The 17,790-nt window shown below is 36.1% G+C and overlaps 1 protein-coding gene across 5 annotated transcripts in view; it reads left to right on the forward strand.

The window, feature by feature from the left end:
* Positions 1-9,325: 9,325 nt before the first annotated feature.
* The window catches only part of LOC137300573 (pre-B-cell leukemia transcription factor 3), a 160,719-nt gene continuing 152,254 nt past the window's right edge, over positions 9,326-17,790 (forward strand). For 2 of the 5 annotated variants that reach the window (XM_067969736.1, XM_067969737.1), the window contains exons 1-2: positions 9,332-10,308; positions 10,453-10,526. In XM_067969736.1, the coding sequence (XP_067825837.1) occupies positions 10,109-10,308; positions 10,453-10,526 (274 nt within the window). In that variant the 5' untranslated portion in view covers positions 9,332-10,108. Of the gene's footprint in view, positions 10,309-10,452; positions 10,527-17,790 lie in introns of all 5 variants that reach the window. The other 3 variants (XM_067969733.1, XM_067969734.1, XM_067969735.1) reach the window with 3 other exon arrangements.

Consider the following 17,790-nt stretch of genomic DNA (forward strand, 5'->3'; position numbering starts at 1 on the left):
AAATGACATAGACAGGCTAAGGGAATGGGCAAAACTATGGCAGATAAAGTTCAATGTGGGGAAATGTGAGGTTCCACTTTGGATCTGAGAAAGACAAATGGGAATATTTTCCTAATGGAGAGAGACTAGGAGTTGTTGAGGGGCAAACGGATTTGAATGTCCCATGTACACAAATCACTGAAAGCTAGTGTATAGCTGCAAAAAATAATCAAAAAGGCGAATGGAATGTTGGCCTTTATCTCAAGGCGGTTGAAATATAAAATGAGAAAGTGATGTTTTAGTTGTGCAGAGCCTTGGCCAGACCCCATCTGGAATACTGTGATCAGTTTTGGGCTCCACACCTCAGGAAATATATATTGGCCTTGCAGTGTAGATTCACCAGTTAAAGGGTTAATTTGTTTGGACAGGCTGCATAAAGTTGGTTTGTATTCCCTTGAGTTTAGAAAGCGGAGCAGTGATCTAATCATCCAAAATGCTAAAGTGATTCAATAGGGTAGATACAGAGAAACTATTTCCTCTGGTGAGGGAATCCGGGACAAGGGGCTTTCATTTTGAGAGCTATGCCAGTTAGGAATAAAATCAGGAAGCATTTTTTCACAAAGGATAGTGGGCATTTGGAACTCTTTCCCCAAAATAGCTATGGATTCTGGGTCAATTGAAATTTTTAAGACTGAGATTGATGGACTTGTGTTAGGTAAGGATATCAAGGGACATGGAGAAAAAGGGAGTTGAGGTACAGATCAGGCATGATTTAATAGAATGGCAGAAGCGGCTCAAGGGGATGAATGGCCTACTCCTGTTCCTATGTTCACCATATTTCAGTTGTAATGTTGAAAAATTGGTGCAACAAATAAAAAAAATCTAATTTCTTCCAAAATTCACCATTGCTTTCTTTAAAAAAATCTTAAATATAAGTGAATTCTATTCGTGTCTTTTCTTGCCTGGTAGAGCAATAATGCTATTTAGCAGCTCAATAAAAATTGCACCCCTTGACAAAATGGACTTAAAATTATATAAATGTGTTCCTAATCTTTTATATCATCTGAACTCCATTGCAGGTTGTACAAGTAAATTTACATGAGCTGTCTCAGGGCATCTTTGTATCCTGATTCTACATCACCTAGGTAAGCAGAAGAAATGTTTGGAATTCTTGAATTGAGAGTTCACCTGTTCTCTCTAAGTCATTATGACAGCTTGTTACTTTATTCATAAATCACATCTCATTGTTGGTGCCATTAGAAACCGAAGAATGAGCTTGTATTCTGCAACATTAACAACAGACAATGCATAGGGACATATTACAAAATCTCAGCAGTTAGGCACTCCTTTTAATTATTTATTTTAAATAATGATTTCATATAGCTTTAAGGAGTGACTGAGGGAATAATATGGGGGTAATGTTGGTTTCTCTGCAAGTGTGACCATTCAAAAGTATTCTGACTTGTAGCACTGCCTTAAAGCACAAGTGTGAATGGGCTGACAAAGTCAAAGCAAAATTTATGATTGTTCTTCAGCTTTACTTATAATAGCTCTATATAGTTTATCACACACATTACAATGAATTACCAAACAGATAAGGTTACCACTTTGAAGAATATGTCAGAATGTGTTGTGACAAATCTACCAATTTTCTTGAGTTAAACTCAAAGACAAGGCTAATGGTTCTGTTCTGGTCTTTAAGATATAGGGATAATTTCTGTTAAACTTAACTCCAAACCAAGGCTATGGTTGTTTGAATACCAGTCATGTCAACACTCATTGCCTGTGGAATTTTGAAAGTTTTGTGTCATACCGAAATGCATTGCAACTTTGGAAATAAACAGAAATGGAAACCATTTAGAGAGTACCAACATCTCATGCCGAAAATAGATGCATGTAGCAATAATAATAATGTACTGCTACAGCCTAGTCATCTGGTTGGAATGATAATCATGCTCACTAATTTATGACTTTGGCTTCTTAACTGAGAGACTGTTGAGAGCATTTCCATTTCTGAGTTTTGAGAACAACTGTTAAAATGTTTTCAAATTATTGAGGTGCCAAAGCAGTATTTAAATATAGTAAATACAATACCCTGTTCAGTCACTTGTAGGAATGTTAGTGTTCTGTTCTTGAATGTTAGTGTTCTGTTCTTTAATGTTATTGTTTGGCTGAAATTCATCCATAAGTAGTTTTACTGGTTCAAGTATATAAACAATATGCATTTTTTTTAAACTATTGGAAAAGAACAAACATTTTTCAGCTTGTTTCCCAGTGTAGAGGCCAGGTTTCCTCCATGGAGAGTGAGGGAAATCAATTTACCAGTCACCTTCAGCTGTTCTTGTGCACTTTTAAGGGAACAGTCATAGAACGGTGAGAATAGAGGCCTAAGAGCAAGTTGTTGCTCCCTCCCATATAATGTGGGTATGGTATTTAATGCAAGGATCCAGGAAACGGGGAAATGGCGACGACAATATAAACATAACATAATAAAGTAAGAAATCAAAGGAAAATGGATATTCATAAACTGTGCACTGCACCATAGAACAGTAGGACAGGGATTCTTCAACCAAAATTCCTCACAAGTTTCCAAACTAAGACAGGTCATGTGACTGGAGAAGCCATGAGACTTTTTCTCCAGATGGAGGAGAATAAATTAGAGGTGAACTTTCCACATGATTCTCTCACACCCAGCTCAAAAGCAGCATTGGTAAAGATTTGCCCTATCATTTAAGGAAACTTGAAAAAGAAGAAAATGACTTGGAAAATATGGTGATGGGGAAGGAACATTTTTGTCATGATTTTCATTTCTCATTTTAAATGCAACATTTATCCCTGAAAGATCACCTGAATTAGGATCTTATCAGACTTAGGTTAAAAAAAATCAGATTCAGCACACTGGGGTGAATTTTCACTTTTACAACCGGTTGTAGAAATGAAAGTCAGGCTGTGTGTAAAAAGGACGGCTGTTCCTCTACTGCCCGTTTTCCACTTTTTCAGTAAAAGTGAAAATTAACCCCATTGTGTTTTAATTAACAGTCTATCAGAAATCTTAGAGAAATGTGCAGACAAAATAAATTGCATGTAACACATAGCTCAACATGATGAATAGTTTGTCAAATTTAATACTTGAATTTTCATGGAGAGTTTATAAAAGTGTAATGAATAACCATATTCAGCCTGTCCATATGATCACTATTACATTATGCCATCTGGTTAGCTGTAAAGTGAAAAAACTAGAGCTGCACACTTGGAGTTGTTTATAAACACTGTGGCAAATTATAGAGCAGTGATCCAGGAGTAATGTTAACCTCAGGAGACTATATCAGGTGTAAGGATGCTGGAGATGTAAAAGATACTGTAGCTAGGGGGAAAATTTAAAATATGTGGAAGTAATGTTGTTAGCTTGTGAATTTGGAGAAATAAATTGAGAAATACTGGTGAAGACAGCTTACTGATATGTTTTCATTTTAGAGTTGTACTAAAATATTATTTAAAAATGAATATGAATTCTGGGTGAAATATAAACTAATATTTATGTTTTGTGAACCATAAATTTATGAATTATGTTATTTTTCATTCATTTTTATAATCCATTTTCCCCCTACCATTTTGTCATGCCCAATTCTCAAATCAAGAGAATGATCAGGTGGCCTGCCTCTGACATTGTGACTCTTCAACCTAATGCTAAGAGGTGAATGATGGAGATTGAAATGACTTGTCCATGCTGTGGGTCATCCCCATTTGTGCATGGGACCATTCCAGGTTACATGACCAAGGTGAAGAATGTGGGAATGACCTTGTTCTACCACATTGGCATTTCAAGAGCAACCTGACAGCAGCATTATCATTTTAGAAATTTTAAGAATGGTAGGGTCAAATAAATATTACTGTAATATTACATAAAATATTACATAAAGTTTTGTAATCAGTTACAACGTTACATATAGTAAAATTCCATGGACTCTTTAAAACCCAAGCTTGGTGTCTCCTAAACACTACTTCTTGGTTTATCTCTTCTCGTCTATTCTGTTCAACTTTGATTATAGTCTACATCGAATATTGGTCCTTCATCTAGATTTCTCAATAAAAAATACAGCAAGGGATAATCTCCATACATGTAATTTTAGTTATTAAAAATAGTCCCACAAAACAGCTTAAATAAGATACCTTCTTAACAAAATTACAATGTTTAAATTACCGTTGGTGTCAATGTGGTAGCATGTTTATCTTCAACCAGACTGGCTGTAGTCTGAAGTCCCAGTGCACGGTATATCTAGTTGTTGTCATCAGTCGTTTGGGCTATATCAATCATTAGGTTGTGAGCATCACCCAGGGATAGGAACTCTTCTCACTTGTACATATGAAGGGCTAATGAGGGCCCTCTAATGAATGTTTTATGAGGATACTATTGAAGAAGCACACTATGTGTCCCTCACCTGCAGCTTGAGCAAGAACACAAATGTGAATAGTGTTTTGCAAAATATTGTTATTGGGGCAAAAATATAACAGTTTTCTGCTAAACGATAAGGGAAACATTAGCCTACCTAATTTTAGCAATGCTTAAAAGTAAGAAAAATAAACACAGAGGTATATCTTTTATTAAAATATTTTGTTTATGCAACTTTCAGTGTTCAAATTTCCATTGTTTTTATGATTTGGAGATTTGCTGTCTGACTATCTTTAATGGCACAAAGTGGAAGATATACAGCTTATAATCTACAATGTGATATTACATAAGTGCACAATTGGCCATTGTTGCTAACAATAGCAAGGACATCAGCAACATGGTGGTGCAGTGTCTTGGTGCTGTGCTATAGCGTGCTAGGACCCAAATCAAAATTCACCATCTGTGACCTCACCTGATCTGGCTGTCAAGGAGAGCTGGCAACCAAAGAGGAGCACTTCCAAAGCCACCTTGAGCTAATCTGAGCCATTTCCTAGTTCCTTAAAACACATCAGAATTAGCATAGCCTCAAGAACAGGTCATCTGTACATGTATTTGTGGTTGGTAATGGTTCACAGTATGGGTGTGTAAGTATGTAGGGGTGAGGTGGAACAGATGTGACCAAAAGCAGAAAATAAATTAAAAATAAGAGGTAAAAATAATGTTCTCTACTCTTACTGTTTTTACCCATGGCGCTGCATCTGGAAACTGTGACCATGTTTTGTGTCAATAGTCAGGAATAGATTTTCAATTTTTTGCAGGTAACATTTCTCGTGCTGATGGATAAAATTATCCCACGTGGTACTGATATTGAACATAATTTTTGTTTAGTTTTTATACTATAAGCTAAAAAATTCATGTTGCAACATTAGTATACAAATGCTTAACATTTTCATATGACATTCCTCTGTCTGCTATTTTATGGATGGGTTCGGCATTTAAAATAATTGGTTAATGCCTCTGTTAAAATAATGGACAGAGGAATACTAATATTGCAACAGTAATCTCTAGGCTATAGTTTCTTAGGTATCACTTTTTCAGACCCAAGTATGGTAGTTGAGAGCACCATGCCAATTGTACAGTGGTATTGTAGGTGTTTGCAACGTAGTTACTCCATTTTTACGGAGGTGATCAGCAGCTGATACAGCGCAACTGTATGTCCAGTATATATTCCACTGACATTATGATGCATTACCTGTAAACATCATCATGTCATACAGCTATTTGTGAAACAGAAGTAAAGCTAGAAAATTAACAACTAATACACAATGAAACAGAAACTGAACCCAAAAACTAGCAATAAACTTGATGGGATGGAAATTTAGACCACAGTAACAGGGAGAAATAAATGTAAGATACAATGTAATGGAAAAACAAATGGAATAAGTCAGTCAAAGTTGATAAGAAGAGAAATCCACATAACAAAAAATAGGGTAAACATTTTTAGTGGGGATTAGAAAATCATGTCTATATTATGTATTACATTATGACAAAATGGTAATGAAACTTCATACTGGCAGTTTAATCATAGGTGATAGCCTATGATTAGTTATTAGTACATTTTATTCTGACTAACCACCAAGAAATCATGAATCCCAATAAAATTACCCACTCTAATGATTTAATTTCAATGTTGAAGGTGATCCCTCACTCCTCCTAAAGTAATGACTCATGTTGAAGTATGGTTCCAGCAGCCAGCCATACCTTACCCAAATGGCCATTGTTCTTATGTGAATTAAACAGTGAGTGTTGTCACCCATGGGGCCATCAAAATTATTTCCAATTCTGCCATCACTTGATATCCACACATGCAAGGGTCACCGGATAGTTAATCAGGAATGGAAATTTTTAATTTCTTCCCCTTCTCTAAGCCCGGCATTTGAGGTCAGTTGTAACACCCATACTTCCATTCCAGCTGAGATCAACTAACATAATACAGACTAAAAATGTCTCAGGTTCAATTTAAGACATTCCTGGCTTGTATGGTCTATAGTGCATTTACCGATTGTGTTATCAGGTAGCCCATGTTCTTTATTTGATTTGTTACCTCTCTTTAGGCTAAATAGCATCATGCAGCATTCTCTAATTAAGAGAATGGGCAAGGAGGATGCAAACCTTTGGGATTTGTGAGTGATACAAGGGTGACTCAATCTTCAATTGTCCTCGGGTCCCTGTGCAGAATCACCTTGCTTCCAACATGCTGTACTATTGAACCACTGCCATAAAGGGTCACCTGCACCTTGAGGGTTTGGAAGCCTTTATACTTGATATATACTGTACCAGAGTGACTAAAGACATCTGTATCTCCACATTGGCAAAGTCAATCCTAGCCAGGACTTTGTTGGATGACACCCTTTGTATGTGATTTTTACTGGCACTTTTTTTTACTTTGGTTGTTGGAAAATCCAACATTCTGCTGCATATAATTATCATAAAATATAGATTATAACCCCCAAAATTCATTAATTTGTTACTTTTAAACTAAAAATATCCCAGAGAACCACGGCATGAACGTTAGGGTACTCTTGCAAACAATACTTACCCAATAAGTGAAATCAATGTCATAAGGCAGAAACAACAGTCATTTTATGCATTATTCAATTTTAGTTAAGTATTCTGCCCAATGGAATCCTAATACGAAACCTTTTTGCTTCTCGTTCCTATGCATCTATTCATTCGATTTATTTCCATGATCAGTCATACTGGCACAAAAACACTGTCTAGTGGTTAGACGCTAGTTTATAGCTGAAATAGCCTATACTCCATCCCACTGCTATTATGTGTCTTGTTTTTTTCTACTTTTCATATGTGTTTTCACGATGAGTAAAAATCGACACCAACGTATATCCATTTTGCTTCAGGATAATTGCCTCCTGCTGGATGATCCATTGAAAATCAGGGAGAAGTTGATTACCCCGCGCATCTGCCTCTCCCAGTTGAAAGGAGATGCGCTGAAGGTGGCTATGAAGGAAAGAATACAAAGAGGGAAATAGGAAAATAAATTAAGGTGAATAGGGAGTGGTATCCTTCTGCTGTTTGGCGCACCATCTGGAACATGCTGCTACAGTTGTAATACCTGTCCACTGAGTTTAGTGTTGCATACAACAAACGAGCGAACAACCTTGCTTTAGTCTCACTGCAAGGCAACATTATTTGCAAAATGGTTTATTTCAGTAAACAATTGCCACAGTAATTACAAAACATAAATTGTATTTATTTTAATATATATCCACAAATTGGGGCCAGCAAAACCCGTGACTGCGTCCTTCCTACCTATTAGGTAAGAACATCAACTGTGTATCAAACTTGCCTGAGAGGCAATGAGGATAGCAACTGGCGCCTCTGTACCGCCAGTTATTTAGACACTGATCAAAAATAAGTGAAAATCCACAGACCGTGTTATCTGGTATTTTATGCATAGCAATTTAAATAGAAATATGAATTACTATAAATTATCAGTTGCAATGAAGTCTGATCGTAAAGTTCGCAAATTAGGGTTGAGAAAAGGACATTTTCGAATCTAATTCTTCCAATATCGAAGATTGCATTTAGTACAGGATAAAGTACCATTTAGTTTCAAATGCTTTTCAGAGATGATTCATCCCTAATTATAATATTGTTACTTGCAAGCCGAAATAAAAAGTCTGTGTTACACTATAGAAATCGAAGAATTATATCTATAGCTAGCATTTCGTTTAAGAAACCTCATCAGCCGTGTTATTCTTAGGTGCTGTGAGGATTTTACAGAGAATATACGATGGCTTATTTTAATTAAAATATCGAATATGATTTTAGAAAAGGTAGATTGATTTCTGAGTCTAAGATAAGCAATTAATAATAGAGATTTTTAAAATATTCGTGATCGGCAACTCAAGAATAAAATGAGTGGAGTGTTTTGTCTGATTATAAAATGTTGCATATAATGATAATAATTTATGCACTTTTTAAAATAATTATTTGAATTAATTAAAACAAACTCCATGGCACCCACAACAAATCATGGTTTTGACACGGTAACATCTAGATTAAATCTTAAATTCTGCTACAACTTGGTTAAAGTGATCTTATCTATCATGCTGCATTGAAATACCATTAATAAAAGACCAGGCTTCTGAAGACGGAGAAAGCTGGTCCTGTTCGAGACACCATCAATGGGACCCCGCTATTATAGTATTGAACCTCGCTGTTTCGAGAATCAATGAACTACGCACCAACTGAATATAAAACTATATCGTTTTCATTAAAATAAAACAACTGCATACAATATAAATGAAACTCTTGCGGAGAATGCAGAACTATCGAAGAATTTCAATATTCAATATATATTTATAAATTGCTACATTTTGCAAATAACTATTTTATTTCTGAAGTAGTGCCGCTTCGCAAATCATGTAATGAAACATTTGTTTTTTCAATTGGGGTAAAAATCGTTCTGTTTTTCTGTTAATTTTAACATTTCAATAACTTCCGAGCCTTTCTTTTATACGTGGCCATTGAGTTGTTGCTCCGCTGCTGATGCCCGCAGCGGCTGAGATGGCCACCAAGCAACAATAGAGCGCTCCCAATAAAGTCGTCTGCTGCCATGGCAACCAGCGGACTGCGCCGCATGCGGGTGACGTCCACATTCCGAAGCTCGCTCCGTTTCGAAACGGGCCAATCACAAGTTGCCGACCGTTAAATACAAACCCTCCCCGACACAACAAACTGAACTTGATGCTTCGCAACGTCCCGCCTCTTCTACATTGCCATTGGTCCGTCTTTATCGGAGGTCAGCTAACGATTGGATAATAAAGATGTCAATCTCGTTCAGTGGGCGGGGTTTTGTTTTTTGATAGACGTTGACCGCGAAAGAAGGAGGAGGAGGAGGGGATGGGTGGTGGAATGGAGGGGAGGAGAACGTCAGCGTGAAGAAAACATTTCCGCCATCAAGTTAGATCGACACGGAGGCATGGATTAAAAAGCGAGAGAAGCGAATCAGTTCGCTTTTAAGAATAAATAGAGAAGGGAGAAAGGGATGAAAAAAAATAAAACAACACACGGAAAGTGTGTAACAGGAAAGGGTTTTTTTTTGTGTGTGTGGTGTTTGACAGAAATGGTAGATGTTAAGTAACGGTTCAGGGCAGTGAGTGAGTGAGCCGGCGTTTAAACGGCGGCGTGTGTGTAACTGGTATCCTAGTCACGGGCCGCCCTGTTGGGGGCGGAGTTTGCATTTTATATATATTTTTTTCTTCCCTTAAACTCTGACACGTCTGCAGTGAGTGAGTGGCATTGGCAGTCTGTCAATCCCTCACCAAAGCGGCCATCAAAACATAAAGAGTTGGCTCGTAAATTGATCTGGCTTTCACTGCTGGGGCAGTGCAAATAATTTTTATGATCTTTTCTTTTTTTTTATTATTTCCCTTCTGTCTTTTGAAGAGGCAGCTACTTTTACTTGATCTTGTTTCTATAGATTTTTTTTATGATCTTGGATTTGCTTCTTTTTAATTATTTTTCGCTTCTCCACACGCAACGTTGCGGGTCTTGTAGTTTTTTTTATTGTTTTGTATTTTTTTTTGTAAAGGGGGAATATAGACAAGTTTGAAAAAGGAATTGAAAAGCAGCCAAAGCAACTGTCCCTGTCTTCTTCGGCTCCAGTGGTACCTGTTCTAGTTTTATTTCTTCTCTGTGGTGCTGCGGCAGAGTATGGACGATCAATCCAGGATGATGCAGACTCATCCCGGTGTAAGCTTGGCTGGACACTCGGTACAGGGGGGCATGGGTTTGCCTCCACATGTGCAAGGACATGAAGGTGCAGACGGCGACGGAAGAAAACAAGACATCGGGGATATCCTTCATCAGATCATGACCATCACCGACCAGAGTCTGGACGAAGCACAAGCAAAGTTGGTTGCCTGCAAAACATTTTCCCCCTTTTTTTTTGTTTTGCGTGTGTCTGATTTGATGTCTTTAGCGCTCAAATTCGCCGCCATATTTTTGACTTTGAGTGCTATAAATCTTGTTAATTACTTATTATTTTTATATTTCAGGAAGCACGCGTTAAATTGCCACAGAATGAAGCCGGCCTTGTTTAGCGTCCTGTGCGAAATAAAGGAGAAAACAGGTACAGCTCCGATTAATTTTAACACACAAATCGCTACACTGCTATACTTCTGCTAGCTGAACTCCAGCGGCATGTGCACCGCCATCTTGATTTCTATTTCTCTCCTATTTCATTTTGTACACTGTAATAATGCTTCACCAAATTTAACAATTCATAACGGTGATGCTAAATGAAATGTACATTAAAATGCTCGTATATCATCCATAACATAATCGCCTTTGGCATCTATAATAGAGCCGCCTTTGGCGCACATTGCTGTATGCGGAGTAGAAAAGTAGCAGCGTGTGTAAGATTTTACATTACAAACTAAACTATGGTTGGACTTTTGATTAGAAAAAATGACAATCGTATCGATATCTGGGGCAGAATGGCAGTTGTAACGTTGAAAGCAAATGTATTATGTTTTGTGTTTTGCAGTAATTTGGAGCGATTGCATTCAGTATGAGATACTGTTGACAGGCATATTCAGAGTTCAGTGTTTTGGTAAATGCAATATTGTAAAAATGCAACAAAATTCATAGAAGCCGTCTTTTACAGAGTAGTTTGTTATGCTTCAGTGTATATTAATTATAAGAAAATATATCTGGAATGCACAATGGTAGATTGGGCTGTCTTGCTTTTACCTTAGCAGATAATTTTCCATGCGTTTGTTTACAGTCTAGAAGATTACCTACAGTAGATTTTCAACGGGATATAAGCAATGTCTCAACTCGCGTATTGTGAATATAATATTTAAACTACTGCAGGTTTTAGTTTCTTACTGTGCATATCAGGTACAATAAAATGTTATACATCTTCGCGTCTTAACTTTGAAAACGTAGAATATCCTCCAACTCTGGGACCAGTTTTTCATGTTGAAAGTTTTTATTTATGATACGCCTTAGTGTCCAGTTTAGTCTGAGATCATTGAGCTAAGTGATGATGGAACCGGGGTGCGTAAGATGTTAGAGAAGCGGCAGATTCCACCTAGATGTTTTCATCAGGATTCGTGAACCCTTTTTTTCCTTTTGAGTGACCACACGGTAACGTTTCTATGACATTTTCGCTGCTTGAAATAGCTCATTGTTGAGGCGTTGTTCAGGGTTTAACCGGAAGGTTTAGCTCGCACAACAAAGAAAAACGTAAAGTAAAAGACCAGAGCAGTATGGGCGGAAAAGAGTCTTCAAAGTTTGTGTCTCTCTTAGATGGAACAACAGTTCTGAGGAACACGTTTCTTATGGTGTTTTACAGGACTAGAAGGCAGATCATTGTGGAGATTCGGACTGGTTCTATTCTGTTCAAGTTTTCTGTTATATTTTTCTTCCACCAGCGTTGATTTAAATTGATGTCGTACGCAGCACGAAGTAAATCTAGAAAAGTTATAATTCAGATCTTTGTAAATGATCAGAATGGTAGATAGACACAGGTACAGTATTCATATCGCGTGAAATTGGATATACGGTAGAACTGATCTGGGTGTACGTATAACTGTCCAGTTAAATGTAACATCTATTTTCCATCAAATGCAGCATTACAACAATTCTGAAGGGAACGTGTGGTGTTATATTCTAGAAGAGAAAATAGTTTTTGCAATGATGTTTTATTGTTGGAGGTTCAGTGTTTGGCAGGACTTGGATGATAGCAAATCTGAGATGATGACAAATATTTCCACACGTGTGGTATTCTTTCCCGAGTGATGACATTTCTGACGCGATTTAAACAGGATTATAAATACGATTTTCCTCTGGAGGCATCTTTAACAGTTTTGTTTGGATATGTCTTTATAAAAGAAAGCAGAGCTACAGGAAATGTGGAGACACTTTTCCAATAACCCAGAAAGAAAGTTCGTCGGAAAGCGAAAAATGCCAGGCGTAGTCCTGCCGAAAAAAAATGTCCATTAAGTTATAACTAAAGCAGAAACCATCTAATAAATTGCTTAAATAAATGTAATACATAAATAACAGATAAATCTGTTCCGAATGTTTGTAATCCTTAAAATATTAAATAAAACTCGGGTACGTTTACTGCGTGAACAGATGGCGTTGTAACAAGAAATGCATCAGTTCATCGGGCTGATAAAAAATAGTCTTTTAAAGGTTTTGTAAACTAGCAATTTATTTAGGCAATTGGAATGAGTATTTTTTCATTTTTCTTAACCTAGCCACTGACTTGGTGATAATGAGGCAAATTATTACACTTTTATAGTTGTGTGTGTTTGTATATGGTTAGAATGTTACCTCTGCACGAATACATATATTGTTATGGAAGTGGTATATCGCCGTGATATAAAATACAACGCATTTGTTCTTGCTTTTTTTGCACTATATATACGCAATGTTTGGTTAAGGACTGAAGTTAGCAATACCAAATAGCACCAGAAAAGCCAGGACTTGCTTTCTAGCTTCTTTGTAACCAGTTCATTACTTTTTTGCTCAATTAAGGTAGCATTGTTTTCCTCGAGATAGTTTCATTATGAACCAATATATCTGGGTGGATTTCCCAGCTGCACCATCAGGTTTATCTGTCTTGTAAATATCCACTCACTCTCACTGTTGGGGTTATAAATACATTGACTGATTTTCAAACATAAGACTTTGTATTTGTGGGACGGGGTTGGGTTTACCTATACCTTTATAGATTTTATTAAGGCATCTTGTGCACATAGAAAGTCTATTCAAAAACGAAGATATCTGATAAAAGGAGATTAAAAAGTCAGCCTGATTGTATGCATTCCTTCACTTTACCACAAGGTAGCAGGCTTTTTCATAAAGGCAGTAATCCCCCAGTCCTCTTGAAGGTATTTTTTATTCTTTATGGATCATATTTTTATCAATTGCCAGTTTAAACAACTGATAAAAACTATGGAAACCTAGGTTCTGTCGCAACAAAAATAAATGGTTTACCATTTCATGAAAGTATTGCAGATTTTTTTTGTTGCAGCGGATAGTATTTTGAATGTATCAGAATGTGTGCAGTGCTTAAAGCAATGGTTTTAAATGAAGGATGTTATTAGAAACGAGTTCCCAAAACACTTTATCAGCTTTCTGCAGTAGTGGACATAAACATAGATTTTTTTTTGGAATGCTAAAAGTTTAGATTTGTACAAGATGTCAGCAGGGTGCAGTTTCATGAGTCTTTCCTGCTGCTTCCATGACAGGGAATCTTCTTTTTTGTACAGACACAAACCTCTGTTTAATTGACAGGTTTGATTATTTTAGGATTTCTTTTGGTATCACCACACCCCATCAGATCAGGTTATCCCTTGTTATCACACTGGTACCCTATATTGGCTAAGATAACAATGGACTTGTATTTCACTGAAGCAGTTTACGGGTATGTTGGGCTCCATCAGTGTCAACACCAGCAATACAGAGAGATTAGTGTCTTTGAAATTAGATTGTAGAATTCATGCAATGTTGTACTTCTAATGGTCCCTATAGGAGCTGTTGAAATGTACTTTAGGAAACTAGAAATGTGAATAATAGCAGTTTGGCATATTCCTTACTTTATGTTTTCTTTAAAATGAAAACATTATGAAGGTTTCACTTGTTATGGTTCTTTCAATGATGCATTTTTTGGTGCTTTTTTATTGTGAGCATATCAAGACAATTTAGACCATAAGTAAGTCCTCAGCTTTTTATTTTTTCCATCTTTATTATTTATACAGTATATAAAAATATAGTTACATATTTATTGGTTTTGGTTTTTAGTTAATCTGAAAGTCAGGTTTCTTCTTAATCCACAATATTTAAAAGTATATTTAATATTGAGCTGGTTTAAAGTTAACTTTTGTGTTTTTGCTCCATAATCGTTTTGTTCTCAGGTCATAAAACAAGTCAGTCCTTTTTTCAGATGTGAAATGGTGTCAGCTAATTTATTCAGCTATAGTCTTGGTAGCTTGTCTATTAAAGGTAAAAATACTGGATAACCTGCACTGAAAAAAATATATGGACAGCTGTCAAATAAACTTTAAGATAGACTGCCAACTTGACTGAAAAAAGTAAATGGCATTCATTTGCTGAAGCTGTCTAATGGTGTACTAGATGGTTCACCAGATTTGTAGCCATTGTGAGGCTTATAAGCGGAACAGACTTGAGGAAGATCATAAAACTTAATGAACTCCTAGGCTGCAGGAGGTGTCCGCAGGGGGAGTGAAAGGGCTGCTTGGCTGGTTGTTGAATTCTTTATGCCTAAAGAGAGATGAAGAAAATGATCACTGTTGTCTCTAAACCTTGTTCTCCCATGTTATTTTGTGACTTTTTTGTCAGTTTCTTATGTAATATGGTAACATGTAAGCTTCAACATGATTTACATGGATTTGTGTCTTCATCCAATATTTCACTTATAGATAAAATAAGATCTGGTGTTCAATACAAATATAGTAATGTTAGGAAATAATTCTTTCCTTGGTATGTATGTTAACTCTTGACAACATGGATGCTGTTTATGTTGTAATTGCTACATAATGTGGATAAATGAGACTGCCTTCTAAATTGGACTTTTTATATATTTTTTCCAGGGATGGGGGGATTATAATTTCTGAAGTTGAGACTTTTGTAAAGCTTGTTTTAACCATTCATTTCATAGACAATTTTGATTGACCGTACAGACTAATGAAAAAGGAAAACAGAATCTGTAACATTAAAATAATGATTTAAAGATTTATGTCATTACAGATTAAATTGATTATTCTGAGGAACCAATAGATAGTTCAATAACACTAGTAATGAAAAGCGCTGTTCATTGTTATGTAACTCTCTCATTTCCTTAATGCAGTCAACACTGATGTCCAAGAATAACTTAGTTTTCTCCAAGTTCTATATTGGATTGTTAGAATTAATATTTTCAAATACAGTGGGATCCTGTTCTTATAAATATCACAGTCAGGGCCTACTCAGGTATTGCTTATAACTCAACCTGTTTTTATTGGGACAGCATGTACAAACTCAGTAATAAATTGGGACTAGATAAAAGTATTAGAAAATTAGAAACTTGCTTTATTCTAAATTCATATCTACAAATATCTGTTATTGAAACATCTATTGTATGGATAGAGAACTATAGTAGCGTCTAAGGACTTGGGCAAAGATTTATTTTAGTAAAATTTTAGAAAAGTTTCTGAAACCGCCATGTTAACACATTGCCTGATATGCAACATATTTGAATGGGCACTACCTTCCTCATCTAGTTGAGTCTCTTGTTAAGCAACCAATTTCATGTTTCTGTTATTTGAGAGATTTAATTGGGTTACCCTCCCATTTGATGCTTTGAATTTACACTAAGAGAAGAATGCCATGTTTGTTTTCACAGCGATCTACTTTTATGCTGTTGTCTTATCAAGGTGATCAGCATGGTTGAAATAGCACACCTCTACCAAAGCCTACTTTCATGCATTAGATGCTGACCTCTTGTCATGCTGGCTCTTGTTCAATAAACCATTCATGTCTTTAAGTATGAATTTGGTAAATAATTTATGTCAATATTTAATATAAATTTTTAACTTCTGTCAGTGCTCACTTTTATTGCTTTACCAAGCTTGCTTATTCATTCAAGCTAGCTGATGGATTGGTCTACTTTTCTGTGTTGTCGTCACTTGTTTAGAATAGATTAAATGGTTTTATTGAGGTTGACGTGTTATCTTTACAGCACAAGTTAACTCCTAGCCATATAAAAACTGGGATATTTAAGGCTGCAAAAAAGTCTACACTTTGCACCTTCCTACTATTTGTTATTGTTGAAATTGGTAGCAAAGACCGCTGGAAAATTATCAGTAAATAGTTTGACAACAATATGTACTACAAGACTGAACATAATGAATGATAAAAATAAAATTGTTCTGGATTTATAGAATAACTTTCAGAATTGTACTGCAAACCATTTTTGTTTGGTTGTTTAAATAATTTAGCCAGTCTCTTCAAATATGGTCACAGAAATAGCTCCTTGCTTGACAGTCATTTTATTAATTTAGATTGGGCTTGTGTTTAAGGTTGGGGTGTCCGAACTTTTGAATATAATGACATGTAATTGTTGAATGGTTGATTTGGAGACTGAAATATGAACGGTTCCTAATATTGCAATGCCAATGAACCAGTTGGAAATTGAATAATTGCTTACAGTTTAGTTAATTGACAAGTCATTGAGTCGCTCCTTGTGGATGTGTTGATGTACTTGGTGCCAGTGGTTTTCGTATTTGTGGTGGATGATTTCCATTTGTTGATAATATTAAGTTGCATGTTTTCAGTGTTCCCATGAAACTTTTCATTTTCATAATATTCCATTCAGTCTGTATATTGAGTGTTATTTTTTTACACAGGCTAGTATTTTTACTTTATTATTTTGACTGTCATTAGTAAAAGTGAATTTGCACATTATTGTCTTAATTAATTAAGCATGATATGAAATACATGTTCAGAATTTCTTTATACTTTCACTAGCGGTCAGTTACATTGCTGATCTGAAAATAACGTGATATTTGCAGACTGGGTTCCGATGTAAAAATGAATATGTGCGGAAGCATGTACTTCTGCAGAGAAAAAAGAAAAAGACAACTGAGAATTCAGTAGACCAAGAAAAATCTGTTCGTTTTTGTCCATCTTCTGCTATTAGAGAAAAGCATTTGGCATTGAGTATGGTGGACATATTTAATCCAGTCACTCTGATCCTCTTCTATGGAGCACAGTAAACATTGTGTTTAGGGCTGTAGCAGGATTCAATGTTCTGTTTGTTTAACACACATTCAAAGCTCGTATGTCAAGTTCGACGCTTCATTACTGCTCTAATTCATGTCCCGTTGGCCTTGATCATGCTTCTCTAGATGAATATTGCTATCACAGACTCAGGACATCCAAAGCTTTGGTATACAGGATGTCCAAAGCTTTGAAAGCACCAATAATGGTTTTGTTGCAGCCCTAATTGCACCAACAAAGCAAACATTGGAATGTATTTTAGGTCTTTAGCTGTTAGTGTGGCAATTAGCATATGGATTGGCTGAAAAATGAAGTTGAAATGAGCTGGGGTTCATTCCACGTGACGTTAACACGTTGCTGTGCAAGACATTCAATCCACATGCAGTCAGGAAGATGTACCACTTTTATGATGAATGAATGTATCCAGAAATGTGATTAATTGTTCCAGTAATCAACAGAATGTTTGATTTGCCAAACTAATCGATTGGCACAATCCTGGCTGCCATGTAATCTTTTTTAATGTGGTTATGTGGTCTTTATATTTTTAAAGTAACATGTTTACATGCCAATATTACTTTGTTTTTCTATTTGTATTCCTG

The sequence above is a fragment of the Heptranchias perlo genome, chromosome 31 (assembly GCF_035084215.1).
Source record: "Heptranchias perlo isolate sHepPer1 chromosome 31, sHepPer1.hap1, whole genome shotgun sequence".
Lineage (NCBI taxonomy): Eukaryota > Metazoa > Chordata > Chondrichthyes > Hexanchiformes > Hexanchidae > Heptranchias > Heptranchias perlo.